General features: G+C 60.3%; 1 protein-coding gene across 2 annotated transcripts in view; it reads right to left on the bottom strand.

Moving 5' to 3' along the window:
• Window positions 1-683: 683 nt before the first annotated feature.
• The window catches only part of FOXP4 (forkhead box P4), a 59,199-nt gene continuing 42,662 nt past the window's right edge, over window positions 684-17,220 (bottom strand). Inside the window, exons 7-17 of one of the 2 annotated variants that reach the window (XM_040085779.2) lie at window positions 15,994-16,198; window positions 15,627-15,731; window positions 13,223-13,310; window positions 11,462-11,551; window positions 10,329-10,530; window positions 10,160-10,236; window positions 9,911-10,012; window positions 5,388-5,509; window positions 5,214-5,280; window positions 4,707-4,873; window positions 684-3,231 (exon numbers count right to left, since the gene is read on the bottom strand). In XM_040085779.2, coding sequence (XP_039941713.1) covers window positions 3,087-3,231; window positions 4,707-4,873; window positions 5,214-5,280; window positions 5,388-5,509; window positions 9,911-10,012; window positions 10,160-10,236; window positions 10,329-10,530; window positions 11,462-11,551; window positions 13,223-13,310; window positions 15,627-15,731; window positions 15,994-16,198 — 1,370 coding nt within the window. In that variant the 3' untranslated portion in view covers window positions 684-3,086. The remainder of the gene's footprint in view (window positions 3,232-4,706; window positions 4,874-5,213; window positions 5,281-5,387; window positions 5,510-9,910; window positions 10,013-10,159; window positions 10,237-10,328; window positions 10,531-11,461; window positions 11,552-13,222; window positions 13,311-15,626; window positions 15,732-15,993; window positions 16,199-17,220) is intronic. The other variant, XM_040085780.2, reaches the window with a different exon arrangement.

Here is a 17,220-nt window from a genome sequence, read left to right as displayed (position 1 = left end):
GGACAAAGTGGGAATGAAGAAAATGGAGGGGAAAAGGTGAAGACGGGGAAAAGGAAAACCTCGGGGGAAAAAAGAAAAAACAAAAAAAGATTAAAAAAGGAAAAAGAAAAAAGAGTAAGGAAAAAAGAAAAAAGGAAAAATGGGAAAAGGGGAATAAAGAAAGACGAGGGCATAAAGAAAAACAGGAAAATAAGGGGAAAAAAGAAAAAATAAAGGAAGAGAGGAAAAAGGGAAAAAAAGGAGAAGAAGAAAAGGGAAAAACGGGAAAAGAGAGAGAAAAAGAATAAAAAGGGAAAAAATGAAGAAAAAAGGAAAAAAAGGGGGAAAAAAGAAAGAAAAAGAAGAAAAAATGAAGCAGATGGGGAAAATGCACAGTGTCTCACAGCTCCTTGGGCAGGACCGGGGGGGCTCGGTCGGTGCCCCCCACGCTGGGCAGGGTCTTTGGTGCCCGGCAGAGCCCGGGAATGTGCCGGGAACGCTCCGGGAATGTGCCGGGAACGCTCCGGGAATGTGCCAGGAACGCTCCGGGAACGCTCCGGGAACACTCTGGGAATGCTCCGGGAACGCTCCGGGAATGCTCCGGGAATGCACCGGGAACGCTCCGGGAACGCTCCGGGAACGCTCCGGGAACGCTCCGGGAATGTGCCGGGAACGCTCCGGGAATGTGCCAGGAACGCTCCAGGAACGCTCCGTCCCGGCGCTCGGCACCGCCAGCCGCGGGCACGGGTGACACCTAGAGGGGTGTCGGGGGGAGCAGGGAAAATCCCGGGATTCGGGCACGGGAGAGCCCCGGGCACAGCCCCACCCGGCCGGGGCACCCCCGGGGGCACAGGGGAGCACAGGGGGGACACAGGGGACACAGGGGGGACACAGGGGGACACAGGGGGACACAGGGACCCCCGGTCCCTGCAGCCACCTGGGCAAGGAAAAGGAGGAGCAGAGTCCAGGCTCACCCTGGGGACACCCTGGGGACACGCCAGGAGCCCCTCGGGGGTCACAGAGGTGACACGTGGGGACAGTAACACCTCCTCCTGACACACTGCTCCGTGCCCGGCACGTCTGCAGCCCAAAACCACGGCTCCGGTGATGCCAGCAGTGACACAGCCCCCCGGGAATGTCACACCGGGATAACGGGGACAGAGAGGGACGGGGGACACCTCGGGGTCACTCTGGAGAGCCCAGAGCTGCCCCAAAAACCAGAGCAGCTCCAGGACCATGACAGCAAATCCCTCACGACCCCACTGGGTGCCAGGACAGCCAGAGCCAGCCCGGCTGTGCCAGGGAAAGGGGTGATTCCCAGGGAAGGGGGTGATTCCCAGGGAAAGGGGTGATTCCCAAGGAAGGGGGTGATTCCCAGGGAAAGGGGTGATTCCAGGGAAGGTGATGCTCCCCAAAGCCACCACGGGACACTGGGAATGCCACGCTGCCTCCCGGGAGGAGCCTGGCACAGGGTACCCACATCACTACCCCAGAAAGAAAGAGCAGGGAGAAGAGGGGTGTTTGGTTGTGTTGTTCTCGTTATTATTAATTTCTTTTTTTGTGTGGGTTTGCGTTGTTTTTTTTTTTTGGCATGAATACCATCTGTTCACCTGAACTACGGACCTTCTGTCTCTAGAAATCTTTTGGTATCTTCCCATCTGGATGCAAACAAAAGGATGAGGAAAAGAAAAGACGAAAAGCGGAATTCCCTACCCCCCCTCCACCAGCAGCAGGCTCGGGGGCCACGGCCAGATTTGGCCACCACGGGGATCCTCCAGCGCCAGCTTTGGTGACGCCCAGGTGCCCTGCAGGTGCTCAGCCGTGGGGATGTTGCCCCTTTGCTCCACCAAGGCCCTGCCCCAGCTTTGGGGGTGGCACAGGGAGGATTTCCCTGGAACGGGAGCAGCGGCCATCCCTGCTGGCTGGGAGGCGGCACCGCTGCGGCCGGCGTCCCGCACGGTGGAGGAAGCGGTGTCCTCCTGCCAGCACGGCTGGGGTGGTCAGTGCTGACGGCCAGAACTGATGGTCAGTGTTGATGGTCAGCGCTGATGGCCAGCATTAATGGTCAGCACTGACAGGTATGGTCAGCACTGATGGCCAGCATTAATGGTCAGCACTGACAGGTATGGTCAGCACTGATGGTCAGTGCTGATGGTCAGCATTAATGGTCAGCACTGACAGGTATGGTCAGCACTGATGGCCAGCATTAATGGTCAGCACTGACAGGTATGGTCAGCACTGATGGTCAGTGCTGATGGTCAGCATTAATGGTCAGCACTGACAGGTATGGTCAGCAATGATGGTCAGTGCTGATGGCCAGCATTAATGGCCAGCACTAACGGGGATGGTCAGCATTAATGGCCAGCACTGATGGCCAGCACTGATGGTCAGCACTGATGGTCAGCGCTGCCATCAGTGACCAGGGGATGGTCAGCACTGCTGGGGCTCAGGGAGGGCGGCCAAGCTGCGAGGTCACTCTGCTCGCCAGGCAGAGGTGACAAGGGGACCCCGTCCCAGCACGGCGCTGGCTCCCGTCCATCCCAGCTCCGTGACAAACCAGAGGATTCGGCCCCGTTCCCGCCGTTTCTTCCCCCAAAGCTGGGCGGGGGCAGCTCGTGGGCGGGGTCCACGACCCCTCCGTAGTGCAAAACCCACCGGGGGACGCAGAGGTGACAGCGGGGTCCTGCCACCGCTCCCCGGGGCTCGGGCACCGCGGGCGGAGAGGGGACAGAGGCGGCTTCCCCGCAGGAAGGAAGGAGGGACCATTTCGGACAGCGACAACCGACCTACCATCCTCGTCCACCAGTCACTAACCAAGGGAGGAGGGCAGGAAAAGTCCAGCTCTTGGGGTTTTGCCTCTCGTGTCGTGGCGGGGCCAGTCCGTGCCCGGGCAGTGGCGGCGCGAGGGACGCGCCAGCAGCAACAGGTTGGCGTCGTTGTCATTGTCATTGTCGTCGTCCCAAGGAAAACCTTTTGCTTTGTGGAAGTGCCTTGAAAGAACCAGGAGAACGCCGAGGTCACCTCGGGGAGGCGAGGGCGTCGCTTGGTCTCCGTGTCCGGGAGGGTGGGAAGGGTTTGCCCCTCGGTGGGGGAGGAGGAAGGAGTCCTTAGGACAAGTCTTCCACCGGCAGCTCCTCCTCCAGGTCCCTGTCGTCGGGGATCGTCACATTCTGGTTGGTGGTGGCCATCAGTGACACGGGTCTGCTGTCGTCCTCTGCCTCGGCTGGCTCCTCCTTCACGTGCACGGGGTGGCTGCGGGGAGGGGGAGCCTTCAGCCTCGTGGAGAGGGTCCCACCACCCAAAACCCCTCACCCTGGGGATGGGAGCCAAAACCCTCCTAGATCTGAGAATAGGAGCCAAACCCATCACCCCCGTGACAGGAGCCCACGAGCAGCTCCTGGTGGCCGTGGGGAGGGGGAGCCTTCAGCCCCAGGGAGTGGGTACCACCACCCAAAACTCCCTAAAATTCTAGAGTCAGAACCCCTCTCACCCTGGGGATGAGAGCTCCCAAGCAGCTCCTGGTGGCTGTGGGGAGGGAGACCCTTCAGGCTAGGGGAGCTGATCCCGTCACCCAAAACTCCCCAATTATTTGGTCCAGAGCCCCCTCGCCTTGGGGACAGGAGCCAAACCCCCCCCTTGCCCTGAGAGTGGGAGCCCACGAGCAGCTCTTGCTGGCCTTGGGGAAGGGGAGCCTTCAGCCTCAGGGAATGGCTCCTACCAGCCAAAACTCCCCAAATTTTTTGCTCCAGAACATCCCTCACCCTGGGAACAGGAGCCAAAACTCCCGTTGCTCTGAGAGCTGCCCACGAGCAGCTCCTGGTGGCCATGGGGAGAGGGAGCCTTCATCCTCAGGGAGTGGCTCCCACCACCCAAAACTCCCTAAAATTCTTGGTCCAGTACCCCCCCTCATCCAAGGAATGAGAGCTCACGAGCAGCTCCTGGTGGCCATGGGGAGAGGGAGCCTTCATTCTCAGGGAGTGGCTCCCACCACCCAAAACTCCCTGAAATTCTTGGTCCAGAACATCCCTCACCCTGGGGACAGGAGCCCAAACTCCCCTTACCCCGGTGACAGGAGCCCAAATCCCCTGACCTCGGTGACAGGAGCCCAAATCCCCCTGACCCCGGTGACAGGAGCCCAAATCCCCCTCACCCCAGTGACAGGAGCCCAAATCCCCTCACCCCTGTGACAGGAGCCCCAATCCCCCTCACCCCTGTGACAGGAGCCCCAATCCCCTCACCCCGGTGACAGGAGCCCAAATCCCCTGACCCCAGTGACAGGAGCCCAAATCCCCCTCACCCCTGTGACAGGAGCCCCAATCCCCCTCACCCCTGTGACAGGAGCCCCAATCCCCTCACCCCGGTGACAGGAGCCCAAATCCCCCTTACCCCTGTGACAGGAGCCCAAATCCCCTGACCCTGGTGACAGAAGCCCAAATCCCCTGACCCTGGTGACAGGAGCCCAAATCCCCTCACCCCGGTGACAGGAGCCCAAATCCCCCTGACCCCAGTGACAGGAGCCCAAACTCCCCTTACCCCAGTGACAGGAGCCCAAATCCCCTGACCCCGGTGACAGGAGCCCAAATCCCCTCACCCCGGTGACAGGAGCCCAAATCCCCTCACCCCGGTGACAGGAGCCCACCCAGCTGCCAGTGCCACTGTGCCAGCCTCCCCCAGCACGCTGGTGGCCCTGCCAGCGCTGTCCCTCGGCCTGCCCCGGCCAGGCTGACCTGTACTGCTGCGGGGACAGGCGGGGGCTGTTGCTGCCGTTGCTGTTGACCTGCTCCACGGTGCTGCTGACGTCGTCGTGGCCCACGTGCAGCATGGCACTGGCCGAGCTGGTGTTGATCATGGTGGGGCTGTTGAGCAGGGGGAAGCTGCTCTCGGCCAGCGCAGCCTGCGACAGGGAGCACCGAGGGGAACGGGATTTGGGTTGGAAGGTCCCTAAATCCCATCTCGTCCCACGCCCTCCCGTGAGCAGGGACACATCCCGCTATCCCAGGTCGTTCCAAGCCCTGTCCAGCCTGGCCTTGGACAGGGATGGAGCAGCCACAGCTTCTCTGGGAGTCTGTGCCACCCTCTCTTCCATACAGCAAACCTGAATTTCCCCTCTTTCAACTTGAACGCATCCCCCGTGTCCCTCATTTCCTGATGAGATGCAAGGCCCCGATGGAGAGCAGGACTGTGGCTGGTTTAGTGTCCCTGTGTCCCTGCCAGGGCCAGGGCTGGGTCCTTACCTGGTAACTTGCATTAAGTGCTCCGTAACCGAGTCCTGAAATCATATTTTTGACTAAGGTGGGACTCCTGCAGGAAGACAGAAAGCAGAGGGATGCAGGGCTGAGCGTTCCCGGCCTGGGGACCGGGGTGGTGGCAGCTCCAGGCTGTGCCACGCGGGGGGAAGGAGCACCCACCCTGTCATCTTTGGTGGCCTTCGCTTTTGGTACTCGTGCTCGTCCACGGTCCACACGGCGCCCTTGACGTTCTCCACGCGCACGAAGCACTTGTGCAGGCTCAGGTTGTGGCGGACGGCGTTCTGCGGGCACACGGCGCACGGGCTCGGGGCCATCCCCACCCTCCTCTTCCTCGCCACCCTCCTCCCTGCCCAGCCCCACAGCTCCAGGGGGTGTCCTGCCGCCCCAAACGCTCCCCAAAGCCCCCGGGGTGCTCCCTCACCCCATTGGCACTGAGTGCTCACGACCTCGCTTGGAGGAGCCCGTCCCGATGCTGAGGAAGGTGGGGACAGGGTGGGACAAGGGACACGGGCTCCACTGCAGCTCTGGTGACGCCCAGCAAAGCCAGCTCCTCTTTTCCCTTTCTTTTTCTTTCTCCCCACCCCTCCCCTCCGGTTTGGGTCCTTTCCCTCCCTTTCTTCTTTACATCGACCATCTTTACATTTCTAAATGTAAAATAAAGAGACACACACGTAGGCAGACAGCGCAGCCCCGAGAGATACCAGCTCCCTTTTCCCCTTCCAACTCCCTGCCATTTGCTACTGCCCCTATTTCATTACCAATTTTAATTTGCCTCTAATTAAATCCTGTGTATTTTTCCGACTCACTTGCTAATCCATGAGGGAGGCAGGAGGCTGGAGTGGAATCTCTCCGAGCTATAATTACAAAGGGCCTAATCACGCCGGGGCTCTGCCTTTGAATAAATTTCCTTGCATTAAGGTTCTCAGATTCTCTGCCTTGCAAATGAGAATGACCCCAATTTCAGGAAGTTGGCCTCGGAGGGTTTTTTTTTTTCTCTCCTTTTTTTTTTTTTATTTCTAGTCCTGATTCGTGATGAGAGACTAATTCGTTACGCTAAAACATTAACAGCAATTTAAAAGGTCGAACGGGGGCTGTATAAACAAAGGAGCCTGGCCAGCACAACAAGGCAAAAGGAGACACAAGGACTGAGCCCCTCCCGGCCACCAAGTGCCAGAGTGCCCAGAACTCGGCAAATGGCACCAGCAACCCCCTTCGGCTGGGAATTTGAGGAGAAAAACCAACAAAGCTGGGCTCTTCCCTTGTTATCTATCCATCCATCATCCATCCTTCCATCTGTTCTTCCATCCCTCCAACCATCCATCCATCCATCCATGGATCCATCCCTCCATGGATCCTCTATCCCTCCGTGGATCCATCCATCCATGGATCCATGGATCCATGGATCCATCCCTCCATGGATCCTCTATACATCCATGGATCCATCCATCCATGGATCCATCCCTCCATGGATCCTCTATCCATCCATGATCCATCCATCCATGGATCCATCTATCCATGGATCCTCTATCCCTCCATGGATCCATCCCTCCATGGATCCATCCCTCCATCCCTTCATCCATGGATCCATCCATCCGTCCATCCATCCCTCCATGGATCCATCCCTCCATGGATCTATCCATCCCTCCATCCACCCCTGCACGCCATGGTGCCATGGTGACACAGTGCCACGATGCCATGGTGACACAGTGCCAGGCAGCAGGGCCAGGCTCCTCTCACCCTTTGGCAGTCAGCTCCTCTGTAGGGAGCTCCCAGGGGAGGGAGATCCAGGCCCAGTCGGTGCTGCTGGATGGGATTTTGGGGAGAACCCCTGGGTCACAGCAGGACCCTGCCTCAGCTGACCCAGCCCCTCGGGGGACACTCGGTGTGGCTGAAGCCAGGCCCGGTGCCACCCTGGTGCCACTGTCACACAAAGGGACACGCTCCATTTGGGCCACGCCCTGGCACAGGGCCCCTGGCACGCCTCGGCCCCAAACTCCGCACTGGCATCACCCAGACAGGGGGTCGGGATGCAGAGACACGTCCCAGGGAATTCCAAGAGGGACCCAGGGAGCAGGACGAGGCCTTGTTCCCCCCTCTGTCCTGTGACCCCGACCCCCTGTCCCCTGTGAGCGCACACAGGGGTCCCTCCCTCGCCAGGTCACATCCTGCCCACACCCCCTCCTCCCTTTTGTCCAAACAAAGCTCTGGCTGCGGCCAGGAGCGTGGCAAAGCCAGAACCCTCCCTGCCCACAGTGTCCCCTCCTTGCCCTGGTGACACAAGGTCACAAGTAGGGATGGGCATGGAAAGGCTCAGGCGGGGATAAAATAAATCCTGGCAGCGAGCAGGATGGGATCCTGCATCCCTGGAGCCTGGGATGCCCCATCCCTGTGGGATGCCCCATCCCTGCGCTGTTCCCAGGTGACAGAGGAGGTCCCCCTGATTTGGGACCCCCCCCACGGCAGAGGGGACACGTCCCCTGCCTCAGCCCGAGGTGGCTTTTGTGTTCCCAGGCAGTGTTTGCTCAGAGCCAGGCCCAGCTGCTCTGTTTGCTTCTCATCTCTCTCCTCTAATGATGTTTGCTCTGCACCCTCCACACACTCCCTGGGCCCTGCCGGGGTCTCCCCGTGGCTTCCCCACCTTGGTCCCCAGCACTCCTGCCCCATCCCAGGAAAGGAGGGAAAATCCCCACAAAAGTGGTTTTCAAGGAGAGGAAACGTTATTTTTTTTTCCTGTGTATCCCCCTCCTTCAGAAGAAGCCTGGCCTTGGACACTGCAAGCTGTGAAGGGAATTATTCCCCCCGCATCTCCAGCTCTTTTTAATCCCCTGCCATCCCTTTTTGGTGGAAGAACAGGAGAAAAAATAAAGAACAAAAAAAGGGAAGCAGAAAACTGAGGGATGTCCTTCTCCAACTCTGCCCTTGCTAACACGAGACACGTGGAAACTGCAAAAAAAAAACCCCTCAAAATATTCATTCCTTTCAGCAATAAAAAGGCAGGGAAAAGGCATTTTCACCTGCCATTGTCTCATTGCAGAGGGAGAAACTGAGGCCCTGGGATGGCCACAGAGGGCTCTGCCCCATTGCTGCCACCCTGTCCCCATTCCAGGGCTTTGCCAAAACGCCTGATATCCACCCAAAAATCTCCCATGGCAGCAACGCCTGGATCTGCAGCAGCGACACACGGGGGCCCTGAGCTCCTGGAGAATGGATTCCTCCTCCTCAAGCCTCTCCGAAAGCTCCATCTCACTCGTACCTTGCTGATTTTAATTATTTTTTATTTAAACTAGCAGGTTTCCCTCTGCCACTTCACTCCTTGTTGCCCCGAGCAGGAGGGAGCTGAGCTGCCTCTCTGTAAATACGTGCAGCAGGAAACAAGAAATAAATAAATCTTCCCTGGCCGAGGCAAGAGGTGAATCACAGAATCACAGAAACACAGGATCACAGGATCAGAGAACTGCTCCTTCCACACCCCCCTGCTCCCCTGAGATGGCTTTTCCCAGCTCTGATTTCTGAAAAAACAAAGGGGGTGCAGCCCCAGCACTCCTGTGCTGCCCTAAAATTCACTCCACCAGCCCAGGCAGGTGACAAAACCTCCTCAGTGACAAAAACTTTTGCCTGTGAGAGGTGGGGGGGACCTGATGGGCACAGGCAGCTGCCTGGGGGGTGGCAGAGGGGTTCCCCTGCTGATTGTCCCCCTGCCACCCCCTCTCACCCCTCCCTGCGGATCAGGACCTGCATTCCCAGCCACCACCAGTGTCACCTGCCCCCAGGTTATCATTAACCTTAGCTGCTGTTCCCAGTCTCTCACTCCTGCCTCTGCCCTTCTTCTCCACAGAAAATCCCTGGATTTTACCACACGGCGCTTTGCTGTATCCCACTGCGGGGATGATGCGTCCCTGCGGCCCAAGCGAGGCGTTTTTGGGGGGCAAAAAAGTGGGATTTGGTCCTAAAATCACCGTTTTAGAACTGGGCTTTACCACAGGAGCATCTCCTGCAGCAGCCAGGCCTGGCTGGGATGGGGTGAGGCCAGGGGGGAATGGCGTGAGGCCAGGATGGGATGGGGTGAGTCTGGATGGGATGGGGTGAGCCAGGATGGGATGGGGTGAGCCTGGGGTGAGTCTGGATGGGATGGGATGAGTCTGGATGGGATGGGGTGAGCCAGGATGGGATGGGGTGAGTCTGGATGGGATGGGGTGAGCCAGGATGGGATGGGGTGAGCCAGGATGGGATGGGGTGAGTCTGGATGGGATGGGGTGAGTCTGGATGGGATGGGGTGAGTCTGGATGGGATGGGGTGAGCCTGGGGTGAGTCTGGATGGGATGGGGTGAGCCAGGATGGGATGGGGTGAGCCTGGATGGGATGGGGTGAGCCAGGATGGGATGGGGTGAGCCTGGGGTGAGTCTGGATGGGATGGGGTGAGCCAGGATGGGATGGGGTGAGCCAGGATGGGATGGGGTGAGTCTGGGGTGAGTCTGGATGGGATGGGGTGAGCCAGGATGGGATGGGGTGAACCAGGATGGGATGGGGTGAGCCAGGATGGGATGGGGTGACCTCAGGGTGGGCTGGAGTGAGCCCAAGGTGGGATGGGGTGAGCCTGGATGGGTTGAGGTGAGCCTGAAGGGAATAGGCTGAGCCCAAGTGCGCTGGGGTGAGCCCAGGGTGCCAGGCAGGGCTGCTCTCACCTTCCAGGTGGCCGTGTTCCTCCGGAAGTAGGCGAACATCCGCGTGAACCAGTTATAGATTTCATTCAACGTTAGCTGCCTGTCGGGGGTCTCCAGGATGGCCTGGGCAGCCAGAGAGGGGACAAGGCCGTCACTCGTGGGGTTTGACACCCGCCCCGAGGGGCAGGGATGGGGTTCAGCAGCTGGGGGGGTGCTCAGGGAGCGTTTTGGGGCGCAGAGCTGGACCCCGTGGCCCAGGGAGCCGCTCACCTGCCGGATGAGCGAGGCGTACGTGAAGGGCGGCCGGACGTCGGCGTTTTTGTAAAACTCGTGATTCTGTGCAAGCTCTGCGGGGGGACGAGAAATGGAGGGGGGAGTCTGGAGTGAAGGGACCCGCTCTGCCCCTCAGCAGGGCGCTGAGCCCCAGCCCGGAGCTCACCTGAAGAGATTGGGGTGCAGAACTTCTCCGAGTTCCTCCTGCGGATGGGCCCCACGTTGTGTAAAGTGGAAGAGCTGATGACGGAGGGGCCCTGCCGCAGGGGGGTGATGGGCGCCGTGGCCGAGGTGGGGGGATGAGGTAAACCGTCGGGAAACGTGTCGGAAGTGCTCTTGGAGAGGGTGGCACTGGAGACCAGGTTCAGCTGCACGGACAGGCAGGGAGGGATGGGGTTGGGAAGGCTGGGAGAGCCCCGGAATGCCGGAGGGGACGGGGTGGAACGGGGGCTCTTGCTGGGCTTGGAAAGGGTGGGATGCAGGCAGGGGGTGGGGAGGCCACCGTGGGATGGGGATGAACCCATGGAAAGGGGATGGAGCCAAGGGATGGGGATGAAGCCATGGGATGGAGCCAAGGGATGGGGATGAACCCATGGGATGGGGATGGAGCCATGGGATGAACCCAGGGGATGAACCCATGGGATGAACCCAAGGGATGGGGATGAACCCATGGGATGAACCCAGGGGATGGAACCAGGGGATGAACCCATGGGATGAACCCAGGGGATGGAGATGAACCTGTGGGATGGGGATGAAGCCATGGGATGAAGCCACGGGATGGGAATTAACCCATGGAATGAACCCACAGTACGAGGATGAACCCATGGGAAAGGAGTGCACCCATGGGATGGGGATGAACCCATGGGATGGGGATCAATCTGTGGGATGGGAATTAACCCATGGAATGAACCCAATGGATGAGGATGAACCCCTGGGATAGGAGTGCACCCATGGGAGGGGGATGAACCCATAGGATGGGGATCAATCTGTGGGATGGGAATTAACCCATGGAATGAACCCAATGGATGAGGATGAACCCCTGGGATAGGAGTGCACCTATGGGAGGGGGATGAACCCATGGGATGGGAATTATCCCGTGGGATGAGGCTGCACGCACTCCATGTCAGAGCGGGTGGAGCAGCGGCATTTCCCTGCTGCTCGTGGCACAAGGCACCAGGCAGTGCCAGAGGGTGGCCAGGGCACAGCCACCCCACGGAGCCCCCGCAGGTGACGGTGCACAGGGCAGGGAGGGGACAGCGGCCGCCGGCGTGGGGACGTAGAGGGCAGGAAGGGACTCACGCTTACAGGCTGGCTGAAAGGCTTTGGCTCTGAAGGTCTCATGTGAAGATGGGCCATCATTGCTTGGAGACGCTCGCTCTCCTTGGCCAGCTGGGGAGGCAGGAAGCACGAGGGGGACGGTCAGACGGTGCCAAAGTCACCACGGAGGTGCCCACGGCCTGGAGGAGCTGCCACCAGCCCCAAACCTGCTCTGGCCTGGCAGCAACCCCCAGGGTGTCCCCCCAGGTGCCACCTCCTGCCCGATGCTGGCTGCCAAGAGCCCCAGTGGGGCTGTGGCCTTGTGGGGGCCGCTGCACCCACCATGGGGGGCTCAGGGGCTGCTCCAGCAGGGGAAAAATCCACAGCGCCATTCCCAGAGCGCCCAGGCTGCCACCCACCAGCAGGGCCACCCACCACAGCCCTGGGTGCTCCTGTCCCCGCGGCCAGTGCCTGCTGCCACTGTCCCTGTCCCCTCTGCCCTCCCCAGCAGCTCCCTGTCCATCTGTCCATCCATCCCCCCGGCATTCCCACATCGCTGTAATTGCTCCCCGCAGCGAGCACCGGGGTGAAATATTCACTGTGGCACCAGGAGAGATTTTGAGCCCGGCGGAGCCGATGGGATCTGACACCCCGCTCCCTTCCCGTCACCTTCCCTTTCCACCGGGACCCCTCAAGCTCGGGGGGGGCTCCCCGTGCTCCAGCCAAGCCCCCTGGCAGGGAGAGGCGAGGAAGGGGTTAAAAGCAGGAGGCAGAGCGGAGTTTGCCGCAAGTTTGGAGCAGCTCTGCTGCTTTCGTGCTGCCGGTGCTCATTAGAGCTGACAGCTCGCCCCTCGTGATGCCGCCGGCACAGCGGGAGCTCCGCGCTCCAAACTTTCTAATTGGTGGCTGCGTGGCAGGTTCCTCTGTGCACACGCAGCTCTGCTCTCGCCCTTCAGATTCTCTTTTTTTTTTTTTTTTTAAATTATTATTTTTATTATTATTTTTTCCCTCCTCCCCTTTTCCTTTCCCTCCCCTCTTTAATTGCTTTCGACCTCTGGGCTTTGGCGGGCGGAATGGATGGAGGGGACGCAGCCTCCACACCCACCCAGGTCTGGCTGTGCCCCCCGTCCCACAGCCCCTCTAAGGCCCCCAGTTCTGGGTGGGGAGGGTCCCAAGGGTGCTGCACATCTCCTCCCGCCGTGCCCTGGGCCGGTGTCCCCTGTGGTGTCACACACAGCACCCTGAGCCCCTGCCGGCCCCAGGCACTGTCACACCCTGTCACACTCCCTGCCCCATCCCATTTTCCAACCCCCTCCCCATTTCCTCCCCCTCCTCCCTTCTCCATTAACCGAATTGTGCAGAGCCCGCCGGGGGCTTGGAGAGGCTGGGAAAAGCACTATTTAAAGAACTGCCTTGCCAAAAATAGAGCCCTGAAGTTGGGCTCCCAAGACCACGCTCAGCCACCAAAATAAGTGGCCTGGTTTCCAAGCAGCCCCGCGGCTCCCAGGGAAGTGGCACAGCCCACGTGGGGACAGACCCTCCCGGCAGCACCTGCCTTCCACATCTGTGGCACCTCCTTTGACCCACAGGGACACTTTGGGATGAGAGGGGAACTAGTCTGAGGGCTTGATTTCCACCTGGATGCAGGATTCCAGCTTGGGAAGGGCGTTTAAAACGAGTCCCTGGGTGGGTGGTTACAGTCCCCAACCCTGTCACCCTCCCCTGGGGGGAGCAGCCGAAGCACAGGGTGACAGAGGTGGCTTTTTGTCCCCGTGTCCACGGGGGCTGGGGTGAAACACCCACCTGTATCTCCAGCTGCTGTACCACTTGCATCTGGACTCGACACTGGGCCGTGCTTCGGTCATCAAGTGCATGTTCTGTGTTGAGGTGTCTGGGGAGGAGAACACGCAGGCTTGGTTAGGCCTGGGCACGCCCAAAACTCAGCCCCACCGCTGGGGCCGCACCTGGGATCAGCCCTGACCTGCAAATCGCTCAGGGATGCTCCGGCGCCGCTGCCCAAAGCGGGGTGAGCACGAGGGAAACCGAGGCATGGAGGTGACAGCAAACCAGGCTGTGCCAACTCCTCAAATCTGGGCTGGAGGGTGGCTGAGACACTCAGCCCCTCTGCTGGGATCACACCTGGGATCAGCCCTGACCTGTAAATTGCTCAGGGATGCTCTGGCACTGCTGCCCAAAGCGGGATGGGCACGAGGGAAACTGAGGCACAGAGGTGACCGAGCAAACCAAGCTGTGGCACCACCCCAAACCCAGGCTGGAGGACACCCAGCCCAACCCGAGGCAGCCCCGGGGTGTTTAGGAGCAGCCTCCGGCAGAGGGGAAGCCCACGGATTTTCCTGGAGGAGGCAGCTGGCAGGTGGTGCCAGGAGGACCTGAGGAGCAGGTTCCCAGGACAAAGGCAGCGTCATGGGAGGTTGCCTTACACGCTCCAAGGAAAGCCCTGAGGGCAGAAGGTGGCATTTCCAGGCTGCTCCCTATCCTGCCACCTTCCTGGAGAAGGGCTCCTGGCTGCAGAGCCAGAGACGTCCTGGCATCACCTCACCCCCGAAGCCAGCAAAGCACCAGCCTGGGGACACAGCCAGCCCCGAGGGCGTCACAAGGCCAGGCCGCCCTTGCTGGGGTGGGCACAAACCCGGGCAGCCTCACTGGAGGAGGTTTGGAGGGGGATTCTGGGCAGACCCCACCCTTGGAACACACCAAAAGGCGATGCTGGGGCGCCCCAGGGGCCGTGTGCCAGATGTTCCCCAGGACTAAGGCTGAGATATCCCAGGAGAAGGCGACTCAGGAGCTCTCTCCGGGCTGGCTTCGGATGCCGAGGACGGCAGGAGTCTCACCCGGCCGCCTGCGAGAGCCTTCCAGCCCCAGCGTGCACAGACACGTCAGGGAGCCAGGCGCTGCTGCCAAACCCAGCCGTGAGCAAAGCCCCCAGAGCCTCAGCCCCGCTCCTGTCCCTGCACGGCACAGCCAGGGCACGGCTGCTTCTCCGGGAACAGAGCAATTCCCACTGACCCTCACCCTCATCAAGCGCGGCTCCAAGGCCACGCTGCCCCCTCCCACAGCACAGAGCAGCTCCAAGCTGCTGCTCAGACTCAAGGCAGGTTCCAGGCTCCAGCTGGGCTGGGCCTTTGGGAGCTGCTGTCTGTCTGTCCCACGTGTGCTCCCATCAGCAGTGCTGTTGGGAGGCTGCCCTTGTGCCCAGGGGTGCGGGGAGGTGGCACACAGCGATCCTGGCTGCCTCTGCCAGCCCCGTGAGCCAGCCCTGGGCATTCCCTGCCAACCCCAGCTCCAGCTCCCATCTGCCCCGTGCCACTCCAACATGCCCTGCCAGGCAGGAGGAGATGCCTTATCTGGGTTCACCCCGCGACTCAGAGGCAGAGGAAGGACACAGGAGGCTGAATCATCCTCTCGCTCATCCCCGGGCTGCCTTCGCACCTCCTCATCCTCCCGGGCAAGGCCTCTGCTCAGCTCCTTCCTCGGGAAAGAGTGGCTTGGCCCAGTCTGAGGGATGTTCCCACCAGCCCTGAGAGCGTGGCAGAGGACAGAGGATGAGTTTGGAAAACCCCGAAACCCGCCCGCCGCCGAGCGCGGTGCTCGCCCGGCAGACAGCGGGGGAGGCGGGGGAGAAGGAGCCCGCCAGCCCGTCAGCTCCTTCTGATGTCTTTGCTAAAAATCCCGGCTACAAAGAGATCTAATTGCAAATGAACTAATTAAGTAAACCTCTGACGAAGCGTGAAAACAATTTGTTTGACCCTGACGCTAGCAGAGGGCTCTCCGACAGCAGAGTTAATCAGTCAGCGCCGGAGCCCACAAGCGGTGTCAGCGGTGCCATCTGCCATCTGCTGCCTCCCCCCGCGCCCCCCAGCAGGGCTGCCAGCCCCCCTCGCCTGCTGCCGCCGCCTGCCCGGGCTCTGGCCTCCTCCACATCCTTCACTCATCCCATGGCTTGGCTTGGAAGCGCTCACAAAGCTCGTCCCATTCCACCTTTGCACCATTCACCTTCCGCTCCAAGCCAGCCCGGCCTCAGGCACTCCAAGGATGGGACAACACCAGCAGCAATCCCTCCCTGCTGTGTTTTGTCCTCCTCCAGCTCTGGGTACACACTTTGGGATGTCTGACCCAACTCCCTTCACCAGCCCCACGCTGTCCCAGCCTGAGACGCGAAAACCTCCCCCAGAAAGGCGACACTTACTTGACAAACTGCCCCAAGTCCTCACAGAGGGTTTCGCAGCCAGGCCACTTGCACTCTCCGTGGCCGTAGAGCGGGTGGGAGCCGGGGGTCTCTTCGTGGGAAGAGCTGCACAAGAGGGAAAGGGGGCCCTCAGATGGGGCAGACGGGGTGCTTCAGCATTCCCAGGTATGGGAACAGCCCTGGGGCACCCATGGGAGACCCCACAGTGACAGCTGTCCTCCGTGGGTGCAGCAGAACAGTGCCAGGCCCCTTTTATGGGGAGGGCAGAAACTTCCCACCCCTCCCAGCTCTGGAGGTGATGGATCCCGGCCCCTTCCACCCCTCCAGGAATAAAAACTCCAAGTGCCAGGGCCCGACCCGGCTCTACCTGTCCCTTCTCGGCGTGTGCATGGTGCTCTGTCCATTGGGCAGAGGGTGATGGGAAATGGGAGGCGAGACCTTGGCGGCCGAAAACGAGGTAGAGTTGGAGGTGTTGGTGGTGAGGTCAAGACCTTCCTGCTTAATGCTGTCCTCGACGGGCTGGGCGGCCGTGACCTCCTTCCAGAGCTGCTGGAGGTCTGAGGGGCAAACAGCTGTGGCACAGGAGAGAGTGACCAATGTCAGCAGGGACACGAGGCAGCACCTCAGGGCTTCCTCCCTGCTCCCTGACCCCCCAAATCTCACCCAGCACTGCGAGAGCATCACCTGGAGCTGGGCACAGCAAGGGGAGGCTGCACAGCCCCACTGGGAAACACAGACCAAGGCACCTGCAGCTCCCACAGAGCTGCTCCCAGAAGAGAGGAGAGGGGGGCTTCCCAAATCCTGGTACCCACCCCCCCCGCCAGAGGAAGAGGTGCCCCAAATCCTGACACTGCCAGAGGAAGAGGTACCCCAAATCCTGACACACCTCTGCCAGAGGAAGAGGTACCCCAAATCCTGACACACCTCTGCCAGAGGAAGAGGTGCCCCAAATCCTGACACTGCCAGAGGAAGAGGTGCCCCAAATCCTGACACTGCCAGAGGAAGAGGTACCCCAAATCCTGACACACCTCTGCCAGAGGAAGAGGTACCCCAAATCCTGACACACCTCTGCCAGAGGAAGAGGTGCCCCAAATCCTGACACTGCCAGAGGAAGAGGTACCCCAAATCCTGACACACCTCTGCCAGAGGAAGAGGTGCCCTAAATCCTGACACTGCCAGAGGAAGAGGTGCCCCAAATCATGCACCCCCCTGCCAGAGAAAGAGGTGCCTCAAATCCTGACAGTGACAGAGGAAGAGGTGCCCCAAATCCTGCACCCCCCTGCCAGAGGAAGAGGTGCCTCAAATCCTGGCACACATCTGCCAGAGGAAGAGGTGCCCGAAAACCCAACACTGCCAGAGGAAGAGGTGCCCCAAATCCTGACACTGCCAGAGGAAGAGGTGCCCCAAATCCTGACACTGCCAGAGGAAGAGGTACCCCAAATCCTGACACTGCCAGAGGAAGAGGTACCCCAAATCCTGACACTGCCAGAGGAAGAGGTGCCCCAAATCCTGACACTGCCAGAGGAAGAGGTGCCCCAAATCCTGACACTGCCAGAGGAAGAGGTGCCCCAACCCTGCACCCTCTGCCACAGGT

The sequence above is a fragment of the Hirundo rustica genome, chromosome 24 (genome assembly GCF_015227805.2).
Source record: "Hirundo rustica isolate bHirRus1 chromosome 24, bHirRus1.pri.v3, whole genome shotgun sequence".
NCBI classification, from domain to species: domain Eukaryota; kingdom Metazoa; phylum Chordata; class Aves; order Passeriformes; family Hirundinidae; genus Hirundo; species Hirundo rustica.
Note: the sequence above shows the minus strand (reverse complement) of the source record. Positions and strands in the feature narration are given on the sequence as shown.